The 16,325-nt window shown below is 43.2% G+C and overlaps 2 protein-coding genes across 2 annotated transcripts; one reads left to right on the forward strand and one right to left on the reverse strand.

The window, feature by feature from the left end:
• Positions 1 to 6,178: 6,178 nt before the first annotated feature.
• LOC306938027 (small conductance calcium-activated potassium channel protein 1-like) lies at positions 6,179 to 13,949 on the forward strand (the record flags this gene model as incomplete). The annotated part of the gene is made up of 10 exons (XM_079522050.1): positions 6,179 to 7,060; positions 8,178 to 8,273; positions 8,897 to 9,187; positions 9,517 to 9,552; positions 9,906 to 10,027; positions 10,349 to 10,490; positions 11,768 to 11,878; positions 12,257 to 12,384; positions 12,643 to 12,712; positions 13,385 to 13,949. 10 exons carry the CDS (start codon positions 6,179 to 6,181, stop codon positions 13,613 to 13,615), a joined length of 2,109 nt encoding a protein of 702 aa, XP_079378176.1. The 3' UTR covers positions 13,616 to 13,949.
• A 110-nt stretch (positions 13,950 to 14,059) lies between these two features.
• Positions 14,060 to 16,111, reverse strand: LOC306938481 (small ribosomal subunit protein eS27). Its single transcript, XM_079522693.1, has 4 exons — positions 16,033 to 16,111; positions 15,037 to 15,145; positions 14,805 to 14,915; positions 14,060 to 14,315 (listed from the first exon to the last, which is right to left on the reverse strand). Exons 1-4 carry the CDS (start codon positions 16,036 to 16,038, stop codon positions 14,287 to 14,289), a joined length of 255 nt encoding a protein of 84 aa, XP_079378819.1. The 5' UTR covers positions 16,039 to 16,111; the 3' UTR covers positions 14,060 to 14,286.
• Between the last annotated feature and the right edge of the window lie 214 nt (positions 16,112 to 16,325).

The following is a 16,325-nucleotide window of genomic DNA, read 5'->3' on the forward strand; positions in this document are numbered from 1 at the left end:
AAATGCATATTGGGAAGCACTGGGGCGCGAGTGACATCTGGTGGTGTCTTTTAGGACTGCATTGTGGACAGGTTTAACAGCTGGAGCTAAGCACCACTGACAGTGATGTTGGCGAGGGGGGGGCGATGTGATGGAGCTAATTACAGGAGGGAGGATTCAGGGAAGTGAGCTAAATTAATGGGAGCAGATTATGAGTGTTGACAGTCGATTCTAATGAGAATGTTCATTATCGGGACGGGAGAAGACAAATGAAAACATAAAACGTCAGTCAGGCTCGAGATAAATTGTTGACGATGACAAGGGATGTTTGTATTTATTGTATTGTTTTGCCCTACAAGCTACAACATCTAAGGCCTCATTCACACGTATCAAACAAATGTTCTGTGCTCTCTCTGTGATTAGTGGCTGGCTGCCAGCAATGCAATTCCAATGAAAGTCACATGGCTTGACCAAACATTTGTGTATCAAACACGTAATGTTTGTGACTCCCATATTGGAATTGCATTGTGGCAGCCATTAATCACACAAACCACCACAAAAGGCTCTGGTCAGGCTCTGCCAGTGGGTCTAATCAGCCTAAATCCCCTCACCTGTGCAATTTCCAGCCTCTGCCTCAGCCAATTGATTGCCATGGCAACCCCCACACCTGCCAATTGATTACTTAACCAGTCCGCTTTTCACAGTCAGTTTGCAGCATTCTTCAGACACAGGCAGACAGACGGATACAGAGATCTCCAAGTGGGACACAGACAGACAGTTAAAATGGGTGCTATGACAACAGGCATTGCATACTAGATCTCCATATACAGTATAGGCACAAAAGGGACACAGACACATTGTTAAAACTATGACAACGGGACAAACTAAGTTGACAACGGGTTCCCAAGTTGCATCATTCTCAAGTAGGCTGGTGGCCGACGGGCACGTACAGGTCTAGTTTTTAAAATGATGACGGCGATGATACAAGGACAATGAGCACTTTGAGCAGCATGGTGATGATGATGAAGATGAAGATGATGATGATGATGATGACGATGATGATGATGATGATGATGATGATGGGAGAGGAAGTGATTAAAGAGGACCTCAGACATTACATGGATGGACAGTCTGAAAGTCCTACCAAGAGAGGAAGATCAGCACAAGTGGGCATAACATTATAGCAGTGGTGGTGCATGGTGGCGGTGGTAAAGTGCCCAGTAGGGCCCAGTGCCATTAGTTTCCTGTCTAGTCTGAGAGTTGATGGCTGCCCCCTGACAATGCAGCCATCTGTCTGTGTGCTGCCGCTGTGCTGTGTGCATTTAATTACTCCCCTGATTGGATTAGGCATCCCCGCCTCCATGCTGACGAGCGCCCCCTCACTTAATAGGGTTTGCTGTCGCCTAAAGAGAGAGAGAGAGAGAGAGAGAGAGAGAGAAAGAAGAGAAAACAAAATTAAAGCCCACACGTCCACTTTTCTCTGTGAGTTTTCAGAGTAGACTTCGGAGGACGCACGTCAATCACTATCTCGTTCTGTCGTTCTGCGTTCTCAGCCAGTGCATGTCTGCTGACTGTCTCTGGACATCACATTGAGCTTGTAGTGGTGAACGTCTTTGACAAGAGATGAGCTGCCATTCAGGAGCCAAACAGCATGACACTCAGTTCTTCTCAAACAGGCACTGTGGTAATTGGATGGAGGATTATCCCTTTCTTGTAATGGAATGTAATGTAATTATGTAGCAAAACAAGTGTTTCGCATAGAAAAGACAGTTTGTGGCATTTGTTACTGGTTGCCACCGGCCCACTTGGGAACGATGCAACTTGGGAACCTAATAATACCCGTTGTCATAGCACCTGTCTTAACTATCTGTCTGTGTCCCTTTTGTGCCCATACTGTATATGGAGATCTAGTATGCAATACCTGTTGTCATACCACCCATTTTAACTGTCTGTCTGTGTCCCACATGGAGATCTCTGTATCTGTATGTCTGCCTGTGTCTGTAGAGTGGAGTGGTTAAGTAATCAATTGGCAAGTGTAGGGTTGCCATGGCAATCAATTGGCTGAGGCAGAGGCTGGAAATTGCACATGTGAGGGGATTTAGGCTGATTAGGCCCACTGGTAGAGCCTGACCAGAGCCATTTGTGGTGGTTCTGGAGAACCGTGGGTCCGACCGACTCGATACCGTCGATACCCTGCAGGGGTGTGGAACGTGTGTGTCGAATTTGAAGTCGGTGGGGCAAATGGTTCTCGAGTTACGTGCATTACAACCGTACACACACACACGCAGACAGAGACGTGGCGCATTTATAGTAGGATACCCGGGCCTAGTCTAGTCCCACCGGTCTCAAATCATTAAATTAGCATTTTATTTCATGTTATAATATTGATAACTGTAGTCTAAACTTTACAGTGGATTGTTCTATGTAGTCTCAAGACCCTAATTATTAACATTAAATGGTAAATGCTGCATTTATATAGGCCCCTATAGCGCTTTTATCCAAAGCCTCTAATTTACAATGTGCATTACATTCACCCATTCACACACACACACACACACACACACACACACACACACACACACACACACACACACACACACACACACAAACGCACACGCGCGCGTGCACGCACACACACTTGCTCATCGAGAGCAATTAGGGGTTCCATGTTTTGCTTAAGGTTCTTAAGCCCAGGGCTTAATTATAACCTGGGCTGTCAATTTTCTTTTCCCTGAAGAAATGAACAAAGTCGCTGAGCCTCTGCTGTATTGTGTGTGCCTCTGGATTCCAGAGCCTCTCAGCATCTGTCTAAACTCTAATGTTCTAGTTGCTGGGGACCGTTAGTTATAATTAATTTTACATCTGGCTTGTTTCTATGACAGAAAGAGTGTGTGTGTGTGTGTGTGTGTGTGTGTGTGTGTGTGTGTGTGTGTGTGTGTGTGTGTGTGTGTGTGTGTGTGTGTGTGTGTGTGTGTGTGTGTGTGTGTGTGTGTGTGCGTGTGCGTGCGTGCGTGTTGCATTTCTCTGTTGCGCTCCCCCTCCACCTCTCCATTTCTCCCTCTCTTCCTCTATCTCTCTCTCCACCCCCCTCTCTCTCCCTATAAGTACATGTTGTCTTCAGCTTATATTAAAACCTTTCTTTATCCATGCACCATCCTGTCTGTGGTGCTTGACCTATCCCCCCTCCCCTCCCTCCCTATCTCTCTCCCTTCCTTCTTCCCTCCCTCCCTCCCTATCTCTCTCTCTCTCTCTCTCTCTCTCTCTCTCTCTCTCTCTCTCTCTCTCTGCTCCTTGGTGGGTCCTTCCATTTAGTGGCAGAGCACTGTTATCTGGAGCCCCATCTGTCACATGGATTTAGATAAACAACGGTGAATGTCATTGTTATGACTTTAACCACACACACACACACACACACACACACACACACACACACACGACACCACACACACGACACCACACACACGACACCACACACCACCCTGCCCCCGTCCATCTCTCTGTGCATATTGTCAGGTTAAAGGCGTGACATATTTGATATTTCATAAGCTCATAAGTATCAGATCTGTGACTCCCCAGGCCTTCTTGATTAATCTCGAATACTAATCTGCCGAATTGATATTGAAAGGCCATCAGTTACTGTAGAGTAAATAGGATCCGGGAGCCCGTCCAAAAAGCCTTCTTTGGAACACAGGCGCCCGTTCCTGATTGATGCAAAGATCACATTGAATATAATATAATAATGTCATGTTGTCTATTTATTACACAAACTTCCATTACGCACACAACACACGTGCATTCAGGTGCACACACACCTGCATATATTCACATTCATCCACATGAATGTACAATCATGCACACATTCTCATAGATACTACACAGGTGCACACAGACAAGCGCGTGTACATGCAACACACACAGGCGGATGATGTCCTGTGTCTGTAAGATAACACAACATCTGCATCTAGTGCATGCAGTCATTAAGCTCCTAGCTTTAAGGAGGACGTCGCACCATAACCGTGGACAAATGTGTATGCAGCAAATGCAGGAAAACAATGGAATAAATTCCTTTTAAATGCAATGGATATCCATGGTCGTTCAACCTTATGCGGATTGGAGTTCATAACCTCTGTTTAAAGCCGTGGGAGGGTCAGTGTCATGACGTGGCTGATAATAATGGATTGCCGCAAAGATCATACTGAGAGACCAGAGATTTGACTCATGGCGTTCTTGGTTCAATTTACTTTCTGTCAATATGCACAGCATTGTTTGTTTATTTTAATCTGAGTGGGAGTAATTTTTCTTCAAAAGGGGTTATTGGTGTGTGTGCGTGTGCGTGTGTGTGTGTGTGTGTGTGTGTGTGTGTGTGTGTGTTTGTGCATGTATGTATGTGTCATCTGTGGTTCAGAGCAGGCAGAGGTGATCTTTCGTCCTTACAGTGGAGTGGTTCGATATTGGAGACTGGATTGAGGAGTTCTACTTAAGGTAAGACCAAAGAGAAATCAAATATTGGGCAAGGCAACACGCTCTGTGGGACTCAAATACTCGACGCCTTTAAAGAAAACATGAAAGATATAGCTCTAAAGACTCAAGAGCTGCCACTGTTTTTGTATCCTGGAGTGGTTATGATTAAATGTTCATGAGTATGAATATTTAATAGCAATGTTGAGGTCAATTAGGTTTTATACAAACTCCTTCAAGATAACTTCCTTCTGTTCCATTACTCTTTCTTTCTTTCTTTCTTTCTTTCTTTTTTTTTTCTTTCTTTCTTTCTTTCTGTCTATCTTTCTTTCTTTCTTTCTTTCTTTCTTTTCCCATCAATTTAGTCATTTCCCAATCTGGAAACCAATCGTCAAAAAAAGTGCCCTCTTTTGTCTTGAGAGACTAGTTATTGCCAACCCCCCTTTATGTATAGTCCCCATGTTACTGTCCCCGACTACTGCTATTGATCTGGGGAGGGTATAGAGCGTCGCAGTCCCGCCTCCTACCCTGGACCAGGAAATGAAACCCAATGCATTTTCCTCATAGACATTTCTTAAAGTATTTATTTAAAGACGGTTACGCCGCGGACAAAGCCAACTCGAGTCGTGACAACTCATGACAACACAAACAATATTTTGGACCAAACAAATAATTACAAAGAAGAAAAACAACAAAAAAAGTGTTGTAACCTGCCGTTTTTTTCTTCTTTCTAATTATTTGTTTGGTCCAAAATATTGTTTGTGTTGTCATGAGTTGTCACGACTCGAGTTGGCTTTGTCCGCTGCGTAACCGTCTTTAAATAAATACTTTAAGAAATGTCTATGGGAAAAATGCATTGGGTTTCATTTCCTGGTCCAGGGTAGGAGGCGGGACTGCGACGCTCTATAGACTCCTCTGGTGCACAGGGAGTCACCATGGCAGCCACGTCTTTGCACTGGACAGTGAGAAGTGACAGTGACATAATGCATAATGCTTGTAGAGGAACGTCCGAACGCGCCAGTTCCACTCCCTGGGTTCTCAGTTGCAGATGGGTTCTCAGATTGCTGCTGAACAGGTGCAACGACGACCCTGTAGGAGGCACTAGTGCAGCAACAGTCAGAGCTTGCCACCTGTGTGACCATGGACAGGACAATTGTATTCATTGGCGCTTCAGACCAAGCCAGAGGCTTCATTACACTTTATTATCTTCCTAAAAAAGTGACATTATCCATTGTACAGATCATGATCTATATATTATTTAAAATGCAAGTATCAGAATCAGCTTTACTGTCACATCACAGGCTTACAGGTGTAAACAGATGGGTGTAAACAGAAGAATATACATGTATATACATATACATGTACAGTACAAATATCCCAGATATTCATGAGAATGACAATGGTATGAGTTATCAAAAGGCACCATCATGTAATAGGTTTATGATAATGTATTGTATTCTAAGTACCGGTAAGTCTAATTAGATTCAAGCTGTCAATCCAATGAATTCATTAGAATCCAACTGCAGCGCATTGTCTCAGTTTTGACTTTTGCCGGGTTTCACTGCCTCGCCAGCCTTCATCTTACTCTCACCATATGTCTCTCTCTCTCTCTCTCTCTTTCTCTCTCTCTCTCTCTCTCTCTCTCTCTCTCTCTCTCTCTCTCTCTCTCTCTCTCTCTGCTCCAACCTCTATAAAACTACAACAGATTTGGTGACTCATCACCTATAAAAGATTCTCCACAATGGAGCCCTCCCCTTCTATGAACTTGTCAAGTGCGGATGGAGATGAGGCAGAGGACCAGAGGCCCCTCCTCCCTTCCAGAATGATGCCCCCCCATCCGACCTGCCCTCCCCAGTGTGAACTACACCACACAGTCCAGACGGGGGCGGACCATGCGCCCTGGCTGGACAGAACACAGGTCGTGGCCACCACACCATTATACAATGGCCACCTTTATCATGTCTCGGTCTCCTCACCTCAAGCACACAGGACGAGAGACAAGGACAGAAGCATGGGCAAGGACAGCCACAAGGACAAGAGACCCGATGGGAAGAAACTAAATCGTGGACACGGTGAGCGTAGTCAGTTATTCAAATGTAAAAAGTCAGGTGTTCACGGGATGCAACAGGAGAACATCACTTCCTTCACTGACATTCCCATGGCACCCTGTGGGACTCCTTACATGGTGTCCCGCAGGTCCCACCTTGCTCACCAGAAAGAGAAAGGGGGATTTGCCGGAGACGGCAGGGGCTGGAGATCAGGCAATGTTCCGAAGGAGTCGCGTGACCGACGGGCTCTTCCGGAGATCATAATCAGCAGCAAAGACGATGACCTCCAGGGCAGCGAGGCACTCCTCTCCCACCCAGATTTGTCCAAGGCCAAGAGACCGCTGCCAGGAGACCAGTACACCAGCAGTGCCACTGTCGGTCCCAGTCTAGAGCCAAAAGACGGCAACAAGGATGACCAGTACTGGCAGACCCACGGCATCGGCAGGAGGCTGATCCGCAGAAGAGCCCTGTTTCAGAGGAGACAGCTGCTGAATGACTGCGCCCTGGCGGTAGGGCTCTTCGGGGTGGTGGTCATGGTGATGGAGACCGAGCTTTCCTGGAGTGTCTACAGCAAGGTCAGAACCATCATGGTGTCAAGGATCAGTCAGTTCGTCAGAAGAGACTGAAAGGGGGAGACTTAATCATTTTGATAGTGATGGTCCTCAAGATTATTTTCAAAGATCAAAGAAGATCTTTGTTGTTGCTGACGTAGGCACATATTTCGTATAGTTATTTTTACTGTCAGCTGCTTTTTTGGGCCAAGACATCTTTTCTCATCTCTATTCAAAATATCTAGCAAACTCACAAAATAGAAGAGATATGTTTTTGGTCTTCCACTATAAAGCTGGCCTTCATTATGAGAAAGCCATACTGGAAAATTATTTCAGTGGATTTCCATCTATCAGCTTTTGCGCAAGGATTTATGTCCATAATATCATGTTCACTAAATCAAGGAAGTGCATTATCTAAATGGAATACATGTGATTGAAGATTAACAGAATGCAGGATAGGCTAACAATGTCATACTGATATCATAAATTCAGCTTGCTAATGGTAAACAGCCATCGATGGCACTGTATAAGATACTCATTACATCATGTGTCCGTGTATATGCGTGTGTGTATATGCGTGCGTGCGTGCGTGCGTGCGTGCGTGCGTGTGTCAACTGTCAAGGTTATTAGAGTTAAATAAAACTCAATTAAAAACAAACCAAAGCTAGGTGGAACATATTTAAACTATAATAAAAGACTAAAACACAGAATAACTGAAACAAAATTGTGTACTTAGTACCGGTATTTACACAACTAAAATAACAGTTCATTTAGTCACATTTGATGATGTTGTTTACTGATACTGGGACATCTATAACTCTATATGATTGAGTTAATTGCCTTCAGAAAGAGTTGTGTTTGTAGCGTAATACCTATACTCATACTGTACATACCCACCCACTGAGAAATAACCTCCAGATTATAATAACAAAACTGAAATAAAAACTAAGCTAGAACTAATATCTTTTAAGCAATAAAAAAGAAACTCGCAAACCCACATGTGAATCTAACTAAAACTAAATGAATTGAAAACAAAAAAGGATTAAATAAATGCAAATCAATAATAACCTTGACATGTGTATGTGGCGTGCATGTGTGTGCGGTGTGAGCGAGCGTTCACCTGCATGTGTTTTCACCACAGAGCTCCATCTACTCCCTGGCTCTGAAGTCAGTCATCAGCTTGTCTACCGTTATCCTGGTGGGCCTCATTATCGCCTATCACTGCTGTGAAGTGCAGGTAAGAGATGTCTTCATATTCTCATGATCAAATGTGTGTTTTAACAACCTTGTCCCCGGTTGTTAAAACGTGATACCTCAGCTATCACCAAGCTCATGTCTCAATGCCAGATTGCTACACAACTCTCAAAGGGTACTCACACCGGGCTGGTTTGTAATAGTCTGAACTTGGCCGTTGTTGGTTACTGTCACGTCCTCTGACGACAGCTGTCAGTCCTTGTTGGTCACTACCATGTCCTCGGACTCTGCCATCAGTCCTCATTGGCCACTGCCACAAATAGCAACCCTCTTATATTCTTCTGTATGACACAAAGCTTGCTACCAGATTGTCTGTTAGGTTACCAGAGAGATTCTTTAGCAGGTCTAATGAATGCTAAAGAACACTTAAGTTAAACCCTCTTTAGTAAAGAGACTTGGTAAACTCGACCTGAGTTGGCTCTATACTATTTGGCACGTAGATATCCGATCTATGCGCAAAGCTGTGTTTTGAGCTTGTAGATCTGCTATTTTTGTCTAATGTTCCCCCCTTAGAATATGGATGGTGGGGTTCAAGACAAGTAGGTAAAGATAGCCTTAACATCCTTACCAACAAAAAACATTCATCACCTCATCCTCATTTCACAGCTGTACCTTCTTGATAGCGGCGCGGAGGACTGGCGCATCGCCATGACGACAGAGCGGCTGACGCTGATTGCGTTGGAGCTGGTTGCGGTGGCGGTCCACCCTTACCCAGTGGGTCTGCTGGTGTACTTCCAGCCGACCTCCCAGCGGGCCTCGTCACTGTCCGAGACGGAGCTGGAGATCGTGCTTGCCCTGCCCATGTTCCTGAGGCTGTATCTACTGGGCCGGGCCGTGATGCTACACAGCCGCCTTTTCACGGACACCGCCTGCCGCAGCATCGGAGCACTCAACAAGGTCAGAGATCAACCCTTACAAGCTCTGTGTTGAAGTTAAAATCCACCGGCATTGGGAAGTACTGTGTGATGTGAACGGAAAATATATATAAGCATATACTTAAAGTCTTGGGAACTGCTTTTTCAAAAGAAAATTGGTTTTGCAGAACCTAAACATTTGAAGGCAGAGCTTCATTAAGATGAGGCTTTGGGACAGCATTGTGTGATGCATGTTTCAGTTAATAACTTTGAAATTGGGCACACTATTTAGTCTGGGGTTCAACTCTTGAAGTTTGGAATCTTCCTTTACTAAGACCCTTTTATGTACATGTTTTTATGTCTTATGTCTAGGTGGGCCGAGAGGTCATTAGAGGTTTGAATCTCGAGGTGTGACCATCACATTGTTGCTCCCATGGAATGGACATTCTCTGTCTATCGTATATCCTCCACCTTATTGTTTTACCACTCTCTTCCTCTGATGAATCCACCCCCTGTAATCTCCCATCCTCTGTTGGTGCTTTTTAAGAGTGACGAAAATGACTGACCTTTTGCCTCCCCCTGCAACAAACCTCCTGTTGTGTTGAGCTGAAATAGGCTTTCGTATCCCTCATCTCATCTCCTCTGTATTATGTAAAGATAATACACCAGGTAATATACTCAAATACTGCATAGTTAAAAGTGGGTACTAATAGCACTGTTAAAAGTGGGACATGAGTGATTGTGTCATATGTGATCTCTAGATACACTTCAACGCCCGCTTTGTGGGGAAAACACTGATGACCACCTACCCTGGCACTGTCCTGATGGTTTTCAGCATTTCTCTATGGATAGTGGCTGCATGGGGCTTACATGTTTGTGAGAGGTACAGTATGTGGTACAGTACAATACAGTAGAAATACTTTACTTCTCAATGTATATACTAGACCAGCTTACTCTGGGCACCCCAGTATGGTTTAAGTCACTCACTATGTACTATAATTAGCTTTGACTTTGTGCAACTTTCAATTGGTATAAAGAAAAGTGAAAAATACATTGCCCATACTGTTATTACTATAATGTACTACTGTAACGTTACTGTTTACTGTATTGACATGCAAACAATCCCAACTCAAAATAGTAGAGTGATAGCAAGCGCAATATGTGTGGTCAATAGACTATTAGACTATAGCTCTTTATCCCGTAGACACCACAACTACAAGGACCTGAGTAGCAACTACATGGAGGCCCTGTGGATGGTCTCCGTCACCTTCCTGTCCATTGGTTATGGAGATGTGGTGCCTCACACCTACTGTGGTCGCAGTATCTGTCTTCTTACAGGAATAATGGTAGGCATAATTTAATTTAAAAGATGGGCCATTTCACTCACCTTAATTACCTTTTCTCCCTTTATTGAGCTAAATAGAAGGGAAGCAGAGAGGGAGACAGCACAGCATAGTGGAGGCCCACAGGAGTGCAGCCTAAAGCCAAATTTATAATCATAGACATAGTCACATGATGGTATTGCTCATTGCTTACTTTCAAGCTAGCAATACAGAAAGCCAAATTGACTATAATTTATATTTTATAATTTATAATAAATAATTTATAATTTATATTATTTATATAATAATATCTGGAATTCTTTAATACTGAAATATAGCGGTAAATATCTATAGAGGCTATGTGCCTGACAACATTGTACCTGGAAGTTATGCAGGAACGCCTACTGAGTGGCAACAACTTTCTGACCTTGACAGCCCATACATCCAAACAGAAAAGTCCTGCTATCTGATTGTATTAAACAACATTAAACTCTCCAACATTGCTGGTGTACAGAAAGATTGCAACGTTTTTGTTTCATAAAAATCCACCATAGACAATGAACTACTCTCTATCAAATATTTCCGTGTAGGTGATTATTTGCTGCCTCCTGCCTTATCCTTGCGTGCAATTTAGAAACAGGCGGTACGTACGAAGACGAAGAACCGAAAAGTGATGCATGTGCAAACTCTAGTTAGAATAATCCCAAGACCTAGCTCAGGACAAAATACAATGAAATGCAATAGAGGGTATGCGCATGACAGACATCATACCAGGCACCTTGGCTGGTAATCCAGTCTGGCAGTGTGCTGCGGGTTCGACTCCCGATCCCGACGGCCTTTACTGCATATCACCCCCCATCTCTCTCCTTCCCCTCTCTTCCTGTCAGCCTACTGTCTATCCCTCCATAAAAAATGTAAAATAAAGGCGAAAGCCACAAAAAACATTAAAAAAGACTACTGAGCTGAGAGGCAAAAAACTACTTTCTGGCCTTGACAGCCCCAACAGTCCTATCTAATAGCATTAAACGACAGTCACATTAAACAACGTTTATTTGCCACTCACTGTAAGCATGTGCATACCCTCTATTCTCCAGGTTGGCGGAGGGTGTGTAGAGCTCAGGCTCACATTAGATAATTGACACATGGGGTGAAAAATGGGTTACGAAATCGTGGAATAAAATGTATACCCTCTATTCTAACCATTGTTTTCTTCTCATCCATCTCTCTGTTTTCTTTCTATCTCTCTCTTACACACACACACACACACACACACACACACACACACACACACACACACAAAGGGAGCCGGTTGCACCGTACTGGTTGTAGCTGTAGTTGCCAGGAAACTGGAGCTGACCAGGGCAGAGAAGCATGTCCACAACTTCATGATGGACTCCCACATCACCAAGGAGGTACTGGTTCACACCTGACCTTATCCAGATAGATACAGTATATATAGATAATACATACGGTATCTAATCTTAGAGGATGCACACTACAAATGTATGCCTGATTTATAATTGGTTGCGTATGGACATTTCCCCTAAAATAAAACTTTGGGTGGTGCAACATTTGTGCTTATGCTCTATCCTATTTGGTGTTATGACAGGTCAATAACCTGTGGCATTTGCTTACCCTTATTCAGTACAGCACAGCAATGGAAAAGAGATGTTTGTGAAACTCTAGCATTGCATGATTCACCATTATGCTATTTTGCCAATACAGTAGATGAAGAAAACAACGATAGCCTGCTAAAAACATGTTTGTTTGATGTATTCTTTCCTCCACAGATAAAAATTGCAGCAGCAAATGTGCTGCGAGAGTCTTGGCTTATCTACAAACACACTAAGCTGTCAAGAGAAAGAGATCAGACCAGAGTACGCATGCACCAGAGAAAGCTGCTGTTGGCCATCCACCAGTAAGGAAACTTCTGCAATTGTAGAACTGTCAAATTGACCTCTTACATACCGGTAGCCTATATTTAGTGTCTGTCCAGCTGTCTCGACATCACAGTGCTCAAGTCTTCGATCCTTAGGTATGCGGTCAAGTGCAAGCCTGGCTAAAGTAGGACGCCCCTGCCTTGCAGAGTCCCTAGGCACTTTGGAATTAACATCATGTCCTGTGTTTTCGATATCAAACTGTAGTTTTCATCAAATACTACCTGTGTGCTTTTCAGCTTGCGGAATGTTAAGATGGACAAGAGGAAGTTGGCAGACCAGGCCAACACACTAGTTGACCTCTGCAAGGTGAGCCTTGTGAATCAACACGTTATCTGTATTACACAGTCACCACAGAAAGAATAAAAAAAACATACTTACATTGTATTTTATCTATCCCACCTACACTAGGAGCGTCATTTGTGGTTCCAGGGCATAGCAATTGCTACCCCTTGCTTTTAAATTTAACCTCAAATTAAATTATTTTATACATACAGTACTACCTCCACCTCTGAATGTTTTTTGCTGATTAATCAGATTTTAGATCAACACTTAAGACACTTGTTTCCTTTCTACAACCATACATGCATTAATAACTTTAAAACTGGCATTTTAGTTTTATTTTCTTAGCCTATGCAAGCTCACAATGCATTGTGAGCTTGTATGTGGACCACTTCTGGCTCTAGTGGTCTCTTTTTTGCCACGCTCGTTTTTGAGGGGCGCTAGTCCCTCCTATGTCCAACTTTGAGGGTTTGTGTAAACACAAACATTGAATGGCCATTTTTGAGTGTTTCACAAACATTTGAGGACAAAAGTGAGACCGCAAATTGTGACTGGCCAGAATGAGATGATGTATGATAAGAGTGGCCCTCACTTCACATGGGTGATTTTTAATTAATTAATGAGGCCTCTGACCTAGTACACAAACAATACTACCATTAAATCATTACAACCCCCTTCACTAACACGTGTTCCACTCAGATGCAGAACTTGATGTATGATGTTCTGTCGGAGGTGCACGGCTGCCGTGGGGACCTGGACTCTCACATTCACAGCCTGGAGAAGCATGTGGAGGTTTTGAGCGAGGGCTTCAGGATCCTGATGCCACTGCTCTCCAACACTCTGTCCACACAGAACTCTTCCATCCGTCACCTCCTCAGGGAAAGGGAGGGGGTGGTGGAGAATGCTAGCATGAACGGGGGTGACGGGTAGATAGTTTGTAATTTGCAACCTGGAGAATTCTCAAGATAACTTACTTGGAGCAGTGAACCTGGCTCCAATACTCAACGGTATATTGTATACCAGAACATATAGGCTCATTTTCTGTAGCAGAAAGTCTTTGACAGTGAATTGAATTAATCTGTGCAAATTACAACAGCTATCCAGTTATTCATACAGGACTTGCTTTCAACATTGTGCCATCATATCCAGCTACTTGACATGTGGGGAAAAAGTAAATAGTGTCATCATGGACTAATGGAAATGACTACTACATCCAACTGCCACGTTTAAAGTCTGAAATTACTTTGCTGTAAATTTGTACAGACAATACCATTGTTAATTTATCAATATGAAAGCAATAAAGATTTGAAGACACATTCTTCAGTACAACAGAAAAATCACTTCCAATTTAGCACAGTTAAAGAAAACACACCATTAATTTAGCCAAAAACAACACATTTTATTAGGAAAGACTGGGCTGGAGGGTGGAGTTACAGCAACAATCAATCTATCTGAACAAAATACATCAGCATTACAACTGGTCTTGTTCCGGAACGATGCACTGTGTCTTGGAAGTGTCATTGACCACCAAGTTGAGGGGTCAAAGATGCTGATATCAACCAATCCAACCACTCCTCTCCCGGTTCATGGCCAAAGAACAGCTAGTGCTGCTTTCTCCTGAATGAGCACCCTGATAGACACAATGAGAGTCAGTCAGATCACTGAGAACAAAGAGGGGCATTACTGAACAGTAGACAAATACTGGGGAATGTGAATAGAATGCTACTGATGTAAGGGTAGCACTTAGCAGTCATATGCACGTGATTTGTGTACATGCCAGGTGTTTTACCCCCTCAGGCCGCACACCCATTTTTGGCTTCTGTACAGTATGTACAGTATTCAAAAATGTAAACAATTTGAGCTGCTATATAAATATTTGACATTTTTCAGAAAGCTTAGGTCAGGATATAGAGGCGTTTTAGAATGTGCCTCAGGCCTAAATGGGTTAAGTGATTGTAATCTATAAATTGACTGTACTCAATAACATTGAACATAATACACCGGAAAAACGGCAACATAGACAGCCAGCACCATACAGGGTTTTCAGTTTTCGAAATAGCTTGTGTTGAACATTGAAAGTTACAGATGTAGTATACATCTTTCAGAAACGGATACTGACCCTCTGTGAGACGTGCTTTGCCTCCAGTAGGTTGACAGAGGACTGTGGAGCAGCCCACACACAACACCACCGTCTGGGCATGGCTGAACACCGTAGTGATCTTGTAGCATCCTGCAAAATGACAAAAAACACCATCAACTGGCTGTAATTGGCTAATCGAAGCTCCAATGGCCACACAATTCATCTTAAGTGTTCAGCAAAAGTGTAAATTCATTGCATTTAAAAATGTTACCTGGACATTTGACGTCCATAAAGTAAGAGTTGGGACTCTGGACGAGTCTTTTCTTCTTATGCCTCCTCTTCTCCTCCTCAGGGCTTGGGTGCAACAAGTCTTTTGCGAGCTGAAAAAAGAGAAAAAAACATTATTGAAAGGGCTATCAGTGATCACCTAATGTTTTGATGGCTAAAAGCTACCCAGAACGACAAGTGCTTTTATTGTATCCTTCAGCCTCAAATTGCTGAATATATAGGCCTACAGGTTTTGTAGCAATTGTAGAAATATCAAGACCTTAATTGGCGACTGTTTGACCAAATATAAATAAATATATTATTATTTTTTAAACATTTTGTAAAGAATAGCCAATTTAACACCAAGGTGACCAGTGGCCACTTCCTTAGTGCCCACACACATATCCCGTTACCGCAGGAGACAGCTGCAGGGTGCTGGTGTCACTGGTCACCCACGCCACGCACCTAAATTACATTATTTAATGCTATCATCGTGGTCGACTTCATAGAGACTGGTATCCGTCAACAACAAGGTATACGATATAATTTCTCTTTGTTGTAGTGTGGACCGTGATTCGGTAACGTTTAGCATCATTTTAGTGTAACACGTTTTGGCCTACATTTGGAGCACTACGCAGTTTTCATCCACGAGCTAAACCGTGTAAACGGACACACTCGTCAAACGCCAATGTTACAATAAATGTAAAATGACCTCTGCCAATTTTGAAACTTGTCAACTTTAACACATTGCGGCTCGTTAAATTAGCTATTCAGCTGTCTCCATGTTTTGCGCTATGTACGCAGCCATCTTGTATCACAATGCGCTCCCAGTGCGCTCAGAGATTGTATTTATAATACCGGGACATGGACTGGGGCAATTTGCTTAAAGTGTACAGCAGTCGGAACGCTATTGTTTTATGTACACATATAGCGCAGTAGATGACACTAAAACCTCGAATAGTTGATAAAAAATCTATATTTCTATCGCTCGTGTACTCACTGGCATGTTGGCGAGGAAGTAGCCGTTGCCGAAAAGGAGGCTGTACCGGAAGCGCGGGGCTGATATCGGCGCATCCTTTGCGCCGGGACCGGAAGTGGGTTATTAAACCAAACGGGCAGACATTTTTGTAAGGTCAAATACAAAATCAAACGAATGTTTTAATGCAGCTATGTATACAACAAAGAACTTTGGCAAATTAGAAATTAATCACAACACTGCTTACATAACATTTTTTGTTTTATTTTATTACTACACTTTCAACACAGGACATGGCAGGCTATAATGGACAATCC

This window comes from Electrona antarctica, assembly GCF_951216825.1.
Source record: "Electrona antarctica genome assembly, chromosome: 15".
NCBI lineage: Eukaryota > Metazoa > Chordata > Actinopteri > Myctophiformes > Myctophidae > Electrona > Electrona antarctica.